This window comes from Magnolia sinica, chromosome 3 (assembly GCF_029962835.1).
Source record: "Magnolia sinica isolate HGM2019 chromosome 3, MsV1, whole genome shotgun sequence".
Taxonomy (NCBI): Eukaryota; Viridiplantae; Streptophyta; class Magnoliopsida; order Magnoliales; family Magnoliaceae; genus Magnolia; species Magnolia sinica.
The window spans coordinates 93703397-93713176 of NC_080575.1; the positions used below are offsets into that span (position 1 = coordinate 93703397).

The 9780-nt window shown below is 41.4% G+C and overlaps 1 protein-coding gene across 1 annotated transcript in view; it reads left to right on the forward strand.

Moving 5' to 3' along the window:
* The window catches only part of LOC131240266 (beta-hexosaminidase 3-like), a 40457-nt gene extending 34994 nt beyond the window's left edge, over positions 1 to 5463 (forward strand). Inside the window, exons 12-15 of the mRNA XM_058238389.1 lie at positions 2395 to 2493; positions 2600 to 2659; positions 3163 to 3413; positions 5001 to 5463. Coding sequence (XP_058094372.1) covers positions 2395 to 2493; positions 2600 to 2659; positions 3163 to 3413; positions 5001 to 5167 — 577 coding nt within the window. The 3' untranslated portion in view covers positions 5168 to 5463. The remainder of the gene's footprint in view (positions 1 to 2394; positions 2494 to 2599; positions 2660 to 3162; positions 3414 to 5000) is intronic.
* The last annotated feature ends 4317 nt before the right edge of the window (positions 5464 to 9780 follow it).

The following is a 9780-nucleotide window of genomic DNA, read 5'->3' on the forward strand; positions in this document are numbered from 1 at the left end:
TTGAACACCTAAGTGATTAAACATGTTTGAAATGTTTGAGTGGATGAACCTGACGTACATCAAAGTTACATATGGGTACATATATCAAGTACAGCAAGGATGAAACACGTCAGATCCTCTAAATAAAAAATCTCAAGATATGGGTGCAACAAGGATTGGTTACAACTAACAATTACAATTGTGTTTAAACATTTCCTTAACAATATTGCACGTTGGATTACAGCCCAATGGCATGATTCACTTCTTCGACTTAGCTGTTCTCCTAGCAATTTGAGTGGGGTTGTCTAGTGTCCACAGATACTGGACCTGATCTAGGAAAATCTGGAACCTAACATTGGGGATGTTTAGAAATTGGGTTGGGTTGGTTACCAAATCAGGTCCTGTTGTGTGTGTGTGTGTGTTTTGGTGTGTGTGTGTGTGGTGTGTGGGAAATGGTACTATGGGGTTGACCTCATGGGAGCTTCCCATGAGGTCGAGCTGTGGGCCCCACCATGATATGTGATGGACATCCATCTCATTAATCAGATGCACCCTTCTGTGGTGAGACAAGGGCCAAAAAATCAGGCCAATCCATGACTTAGGTGGGCCACACCACAAACAATAGTCGAGAGTGGATGCCCACCCATTGAAACCTTCCTGATTGTATATAGGATCCAGTGAGATGCAGTTTAGACATCCAGCCCACCCGTTGTGTGTCCCACTTGGATAAACTCAGGTTGTCTAACTGGTTGGACCGCAGTTTACAGTTCACCCACTAGATTAATTCCAACCTGTTAAGTGCTTGTGGCGTCCAATCCTCCTAATAGGTTGGCCCCACCACGAAGATCACCTAATGCAAAAATCAGCCCTATCCAATCATGACGTGAGTGAACCACACCATAGAAAACAGTGTATAACCATTGATAAATAGCAAAATGCAAGTGTGGTCCACATGAGCAGTAGCTGGGGCTGATTTTTGCATGAAGTGTTCCTCATGGTGGGGCCAATCTATTGAATGGGTTGGATTTAGTAAGTTAGAAGTTATTCACTGGGTGGACCATAACCTATGGTCCAACTGGTTGGACTTGAGACCTTCTCATGTGTGTGTGTGTGTGTGTGTGTGTGTGTGTGAGAGAGAGAGAGAGAGAGAGAGAGAGATGCTCATCTCCAACTGACTGGATGATAAGTTATCGTCCAACCAGTGGATAAGTTCCTGTGTGTAACATTCACTTGTCCAATGGGTTGGTCCCACCATGGGGCTCTCTCTCACACAATCTTTCTCCAAGACCCGATGTGAATAGATTCCAGTCAGACTGAACTAAACACTGGCACTCCCCCACCCATCCCAATGGGTCCCCAACTGGCACCCAAGACTGATTGGGCTCAGATCCAGTAACCCAAATATGGTATCCAGACCCAAGCTTGACGGGATCCAAACATAGGCCCCTTAGCTGGGTTCAGATACAGGTATGGTAATACCTGACCCAAACATGCCCTGTTGATGGCCCTAAATTTGGGTTGGCTTTTAAATGGTAGATTTTTCAGAAGTTTTAAATTGGTTTTCCACCAACCTTCGTCTTTTACCTAGGTTCTTGCAACCAGCCATGGTAGAGTCTACACCATTCACGTCCTACATGGTCCCACCTAGTATCGACTCCCCATCCCAATATTGCTTGCATGCCCCAAAGGACGAGCGAGCAAGGCAGAGTCATCAAGGGGCAGTTTGACTGGTGAATGTTGCACACAAATGTACCGCCACTGGATCAAAAGTGGAAAGGACATGCTTTAATAATCCATTCATGCGCATCACTAATTAGATGACAAGGCTTAAGAGAATCATAGATACTCCCTTTGCTTGCCCCACTTTGTACATTTATTTTTTTAAATTTTTTTTTATTGTTAGCTTGTTAGTACACCCACTGTCAGATCACACTTCACTATTAGCCACCCCCACTAGGGAATCGATGCCAAGACCTCAGTGTTGAAACGAGGTATCTTTCACTCAGTCTACCACTTCAGCTATGGATCTGGGTGTCCCCGCTTTGTACATATTTAGTAGGTATTGAGTTGAAAACCACAGTAGATCCAAGTATGAGGGAAGAGGCATCTCTTATCTTAACCTGAGTACTCAAGAGTTTTAAACTTTGATACTATGTTTTTTTCAAGGATCTGGTTATCATAGGTTACCAGAAGTAGCAGGAAGCAGGGGTAGTTATCTCATTTTGTCCATGCGTGTCTATAAATATTTTAGTCTTGTTGTATCTTCACCATCTTTTCTTGTCTAGCATCTTTTCCTTTCGATAGGCCATGCTCTCTAGGTGTCTCAATTTGTCCATTCTGTATCTCTCTCTTTATTCACATTTAGTTTTATTAAATTTTTAATCCTTAGAGACTAAACGACTTTCTAATGTGCAGGTTAAATAAACAAGGACTGAACGGATCTCAAGCTTATGAATACTTTGTCTTGAGAGCACAGAAAATAGCATTGTCCCATGGGTATGAAATTGTCAACTGGTATGTGCCCTCGCTCGCCCTAATGCATGTTTTGCTTCAGTACTATCCTTCTTTCTTCTTCTTTTTTTCAGATATCACTCATGTATATGCTTTGTGAGGTGAACAGGGAGGAGACATTCAACAACTTCGGCAGCAAATTAAGCCCAAAAACAGTGGTGCACAACTGGTACTTCCTCTGACATGCTCAATGAGATGTCTATTCATATGTGCCTTTTCTTCTTTTAGCCTTTGTGCGTGTATGCATGCATGCTGCAGTTAAAAGGTATATAGCATTCAATCAGAGAACACAAGCTACTGAAATGCAAAAGGTCATTCCATTCCTTTGGTAATTAACCAAGCAAATTTTGGGTTTAGTTATCTATGGCAAAACATCTTCAACAAGATAAGAAAATGAAGAATAGTGAAACATAAATTGAAAAGGAACAAAATGTTATCAAGCCATAGAGATATTAACAGATTTTTAGTCCATTTACTCAATATGGACTAAAATACATAAAGCCCTTGATGACTGTTGACTGATCTCCTACAGTGGTGGAGTTGCTTATGAAAACCGTTGAAATAAAGATACAATAGATGAGTTGTTTATTATATCTCTGTTTAATTCTCTTTCTTTCAATGATCAGTCTTTGGGCTGCAGATTGATCTTTACTAGACCGATTTTGATGATAGGCTCGGTGGAGGTGTTGCTCAGAAAGTGGTTGCTGCAGGGCTGAGGTGCATTGTCAGCAACCAGGACAAGTGGTATTTGCACTACTTGGATACCTCATGGCAGCAATTTTACATGAACGAGCCACTCACAAACATCACAAACCCGAAACAGCAGAAACTAGTCATTGGGGGTGAGGTATGCATGTGGGGCGAGCACATTGATGGATCAGATATTGAGCAAACCATTTGGCCACGTGCTGCAGCAGCTGCAGGTAATAATTATTTCTTTTTTCTTTTTTCTTTTTTCTTTTTAATGAGGGTTGGCCGAGCGAGCCAACACTATTTGGGTCCCAGTAATTATGCCGGCCATATGTCTTGATAGCCATACAGCACTCACCATCCATTTCATTTTTATTTATCATTAATTTGTGCATGTATATGGAACTCTTAGGAAAATTTCCGTAATTTGTCTGGTAAAATAACTGAGATATTCTCGTTTCCAGAAGCACACTAAATTCTTCAGAAAAAGCAGTTAAACAACTCTTGTGGCATACTGCAACTATTTGAAATCTCAGCAACCTGCTGAATCAACATTTGGTATTTGAAACTTGTCCAAAACCAGTGGAGTTCATTGTGGTTTTGAAAAACTTCAACTTACCCTTGCAATAATTGGGTACCTTTGTCGAGCTTCAATCCTTTTCCCCTTCATTTTCTTGTTCTTCTTGAGAAAAGTTGTCTCTTGTGCATAGTGACAGGTTTTGCAAAATCTCTGCTAGGTGGCATACTTGATTACTCTGATATTAATTCTCTTTTTATCTTTGAGAAAAACATTTATTAAGGTCAACTAAAACCGGCAATTGTTTTGGAGTTTCTTTGAGTGGAAAGATCGGTAGTCTTCTGAACATTTGGGCTGCAATCTTGTATTCCAACCCTGAAAATGATGGGACATCTATGATTTGAGTCAGCCCGTAGCTGTTTCAGCCAATAGTATAGACTTACTACTAACCATGGTCTCTTTTCTTTAGCCGGAACTAGGGCTGGAACTTGGATTTGGGTCAATCCAAACCTGACTGACCCAACCTGAGTTCAGGTCAGGTTGTCGGGGTCCTTGGCTTGGAATAGGGTTGGAAAACTCCAACCCAAATTGAAATCAGGTTGGGTTCAGGTTGAGCAAATTTGGGCCAGGTTAGGTTCGGTACTTCCATTGGGAACAATCACATGTATATGGGTCAGGTTGGATCAGTTAGGTTTAGAGTTCAGTATAGAGGACTTCAGGTTGGGAACTGCATGTTGGAATTTGGTCCAGGTTGGGTTGTGGGTTGCATCCTCTTGAGGTCAGGTCGGGCTCAGGTTGACCCTCAACCCGACCCAACCCACCCAAGTTGCATCCCTAGCTGAAACCACCATTACTCAATGGAATTCATGAATCACTTTTACCATGTTTATTTTTGGAAGAACCTTTTTCCTTCTTTCTCAATGTGATTCTTGAGAGAGAGATGAATTTCTTAAAATCCAACTGTATGCTAGCTAACTAAAATGAATGACTGCACTCGATTCTTGAGTAATATGAACCTGCAACAATTGCTTTGATGTATTAGCTTTCAACAAAGCCTAATCTGCCCCCCAAAAAAAAAAACTATATTAAGTTGTTAATCCGTGTGCCTCATTGCCCATTTCCATAAGGTTTTCGACAGATTACACCAGCGTCTGAGTTGAAAATCATTTGGCGAATTTCCAGTAGTGGAGTGGGTCTGGTAAAAACGCATATAGCATTCGTTTGTAGTCTGTTGACTGTCCCCTGCACTGAGCATTCATTTACTGTATGCATGTGCTTCTGTGTCTTCTCTTTGGCTACAAAGAACGTTTGTGGACGCCCTTTGAGAAGCTGGCTAAGGATCCAAAGAAGGTTACAGGAAGGTTGGCTCACTTCAGGTGTCTGCTGAATCAAAGAGGTGTTGCTGCTGCCCCATTGGCCGGACCTGGTCGAGTCGCCCCTGACGAACCAGGCTCTTGCTATAGGCAGTAGTCTGCTCCAATCCATTGGCCAGAAAGTTGCCAAGTTTGTGTAACATTCTACAGGTTGTGATGCGCATGATTCTGACCTGCGGATTCGACCAATCGATTCCTCGGAAGAAAGGATTGCCTCATCGATGTCTGAAATTCAGGTAGGATTTTTATTGTTATTTTTATTTTTTGAAATAAAGCATTTTGCCCCCTCAGCATAAATTGGGCAGTGTCGTGGGTTAATTTGCCTTGTATTATGTGAAACAGTTTTTCTTGATCAATGCACTCATTGCTTAGCTGCAGTGATAGTTACAGCCATTTTTCAAGTAGTGCATGTCCACTGTACATATAGCATACATTTGCTGCAATCAGGGCCATTCAAATTGAATCCCACCGTGGATGGAGCTTAGCCCAAACTTCAGGAGTAATAAAAATAAGCCCACCCAACTGATTTTGCTTAGTGAATTTGGACTGCTGACCCCATTTTATTTATAATCGTCCATTTGATCAATCCCGATTGGTTGGTTAGGAACTCGATTAGTGGAGTTTTGGGTTATGCTCCATCTGCAATGGACCACACAAATATCAAACATCTCTATTGCCAGGTACACTAGTCCAGTTAAATTTTAGCAAGACAATAGGGCAGGGCATGCACATGGTGGGGTCCACCTTGTGGATATCTTGGATCTTGCACGTGTGCCACTTCACAACAGTACTAACATACGTGTGGCGTTTGTGCTCAACTTTTTATAAGTACCACTGGCGAGCAGGAAAATTAAAGGGATGATAAAATAGCATGGTGGAGGTTTATACACCCGCACTTGAGTTTTCTAGAAAAGATCAATGACTTGTAATACTAAATCCAGGATGGTCCATTCATCAGGCGGGTTACAACGTTGTAATTAATCTATAGCTGTATGTACATGGCCCACCTGACCAGTGGGTTGTTTCAATTTTTGCTCAATCTAATCTTCATGTGTGGTCCACCCTTTTAACGGCTCAGATGTTCTACTGAAGTGATGACTGAGTGTACATGTTGAGTGGGGCATTTGTCATCCGACAATATTAAAAGGCAATTGATATCTAGGCGCCTCACACGGTGGTAGTACAACACTGTACTGAAGTATTACCTATCAGGTGAACAAACCATCCACCAAATGCAATGGGGACATGCATGACTCTAAGGCCCCATTAAATCTGAAGTCTAAAGACCGAATCTTAAATCTGAAGCCTGTATCTAAAATCTGAAGTAAAAAAAACTTGCTTGATAATTAAGGCCAAAGTCTAAAAATTAAGTATTGAATTTGAAACAAACTGTTTGTTAACAAGCATCTTAAACATTTGAAATATGTTAATTTGACACATTTGCCCCTATCTTCTGTTTGGGAATGTTTTACATTATAAAGAAATTATTTTTTATTAAATGAAAATAAAATTATTCTATTTAATTTAAATAAACTATAAAGTACTTAACAGAAAATTAAAATATCCACTGTTGAAACCTTTCTAGGCCCCACAGTGATATTTATTTGTCATCCAACCTGTTCATTATATCATAAGGACATGGATGAAAGGAAAACAAAAATATAGGCTTGCTCCAAAACTTCTTTGGCCCACAAGAAAATTTTCAACTGTAGATATTCAATTCAACTGTTTCTTGTGGGTGTGGTCCATTCAAACGTCCTATATACTTCATTTTCTGGCCTAATGTTCTAAAATGAGTTCACAAAATGGATAGACAAGGTAGATTTCTCACAAAAGTTAGGGTAGGTCCCATATAGGTTTCCCATGGAATCCGCATCCATGGGCTGGTATACCACACCGAAAAAATGAGCTTTGTCCATTGAAAAACTTCTGGGGCCATAAAAGTTTTGAATCAAACTGATTTTTGTTTTTTCATTTTATCTGGGCATGTATGACCTATAGCCTTAAGACGAGCTAGCCAAATGAATGAATAGTTTGGATATAACATACCACGTGATCACACCCACGGAACTTGCTGATGTCAATACAGCCGCCATATGGCTGGTGTGAGGTACGCCCGCCAATCCGCTTCCGTGGGACGGGGGTTCCCTACGAAAGTTCCTGCGCTGGGAGCTTAGGTGGGTCCGAAGTGATATTTTTTAAAAATTCACTCCATTCATCCGTTTTGTGATCTCACTTTAGGACATAAGGCCAAAAATGATCCGTATCCAATACTCAGGTGGGCCAAAAAAGTAAGTATTGAACATCAACGGTTGAAATATTTGTGTGGCCACAGAAGCTTTGAATCTGGATAATATTTGTTTTATCATTTCATCCCAATATAAATGACGTTATAAACGGTATAGATGGCAAATAAACATCACTTTCAACACCAGGAATGTTTCAACGGCAGGAATTTCCATACACACATTTTCCCTTTAGTGCGGCCCACTTGAGTCTTGGATCCTATTCAATTTTGGTCTCAAGTTCTAAAATGATCTCAAAAAACGGATGGACCGGGTGGATTTCTCACAAACATCACGATAGGCCCCACCTAAGTTTAGGAACTTCCCGCGACGTGCCCGCTTCCGCGGCGGGGAACGGATTGGCTACTCCCTCTGCCACAAGCCAGGTGGCTAGTGGTCGGTGCTCTGTGGGCCCCACCATGATGTATGTGTTTCATCCATTCCGTTCATCCATGTTTAAAGATCATTTGAAGGCTTGATCCCAAAAACTAGAGGAATATAAATCTCAGTTGGCCACACCACAGGAAAATAATAGTGATTGGATATCCACCATTAAAATCCTCCTAACGCCCACTGTACTGTTTATTTGACATCCAATATTTAGATTAGGTCATACAGACCCAAATGAAGGGAATAAACAAAGATCAGCTTGATCCAAAACTTTTATAGCCCCCAAAAGGTTTTTAATGGTCTACGCTCATTCAACACTGTTTCCTGTGATGTGGTCCACTTGAGATTGGGATATACCTCATTTTTAGTATCATATTATAAAATGATCTGGAAAAATAGATGGACAACATGGATGAAACACAAACATCATGGTGGGGGCCACAGAGCACCGACCATCAGCCATAGGCGGGTGGCAGGGGAAACGGATGGGCTACTCCCTGCCATCAGCCCGGTGGCTGGTGGTGGGTACTCTGTGGGCCCCACCATGATGTATGTGTTTCATCCATTCCGTTCATCCATGTTTAAAGATCATTTTAGGGCTTGACCTTAAAAACTAGAGGAATATAAATCTCAGTTGGACTACGCCACGGGAAAAATAGATGGACGGCATGGATGAAACACATACATCATGGTGGGGCCTACAGAGCACCGACCAGTGGCAGGGGGAGTAGCCAATCCGTTCCCCATGGAGAGTAGCCCATCCGTCTCCGTACCACACACTAGATATATAGCTAGTGTAGATAAGTGTGGTGCGAAGACGAGCGCCGACGCCAGGTCCGAGTTGCACGAATGGTTCAAAGGAGATCAAAGTTACAAGAGCCCTACAATAATGTATTTATTATATCCACATCATTCATCAAAATTTTGAGATCATTTTAGAGCATTATCCAAAAAATGAATCATATCCAAAACTCAAATGGACCACACCAAAAATAGCAACGGGATAATGATTTTCACTATTAAAAAATTCGCAGGGCCCACTATAACGTTTATTTTCCATCTAATCTATTCATAAGGTCAAAAATATCTGTATGAAGAGGGAAAAAAATCATATCGATCCGAAACTTTTGTAACCCCAAAAGGATTTCAATGGTAGACGTTCAATCCCCCCACTGCTTTTTGCAGTGTGGTCCAGTTTATCTTTAGATCTGTCTTATTTTTCAGCTCAAGCCTTAAGACGAGCTTGCAAAAAGGATTGACAGTTTGGATATAACAAATACATCATGATGGGACCCACAAAACTTGCTGTCGTCAGTACACCAGCCAATCCACTTCCCAATCCCATCCCCACCATCCGCTTCGAACCTCCTACCGTCTAGGCAAGGCTCTGTGGAGCTCACCATGATGTAAGTGTTTTATCTAAGCCATTCATCATTTTTCTCATATTATTTTAATTTCTAATTCTGAAGATGAAGCAGGTGCACAGCTCCAGTGAACCACACCAAAGGATGCTGCAGTGATAATGACATCCACCATTGAAATCTTTCTAAGGGCCACTGTGATGTTTTTTTTACCATCCAACCTATTCATTAGGTCATGTAGACGTGGATGAAGTGAAAACACAAATATCAGCTTGATCCGAAACTTCTCCAGCTCCCAGGAAGTTTTTAATGGTGGATGTTCAATCCCTACCTTGTGGTCCAATTAATCCTTGGACCTGCCTCTTTTTTTTGGCTCACACCTTAAATGATTTGAAAAAGTTGATGGACGGTGTGGATCAAACACATAAATCATGGTGGGGCATAAAGAAATTTAAAGAGAAATTTTTTTTTGTGGGTGCAATCACCATTAAGCAACGCATGAACAAACACCACTAAACACAGAATATTTTCCCAATTCAACAAACAGCCCTTAGTTGAGCCACACCAAAGGAAACAATGGGGGACATTGGCGAGGGTCCACCATGTAGTGTTATGTCATCTGAACCATTCATCAAGCGTGCCCCAGTGAGACTGAGAAGGCATTGAGATTCAGA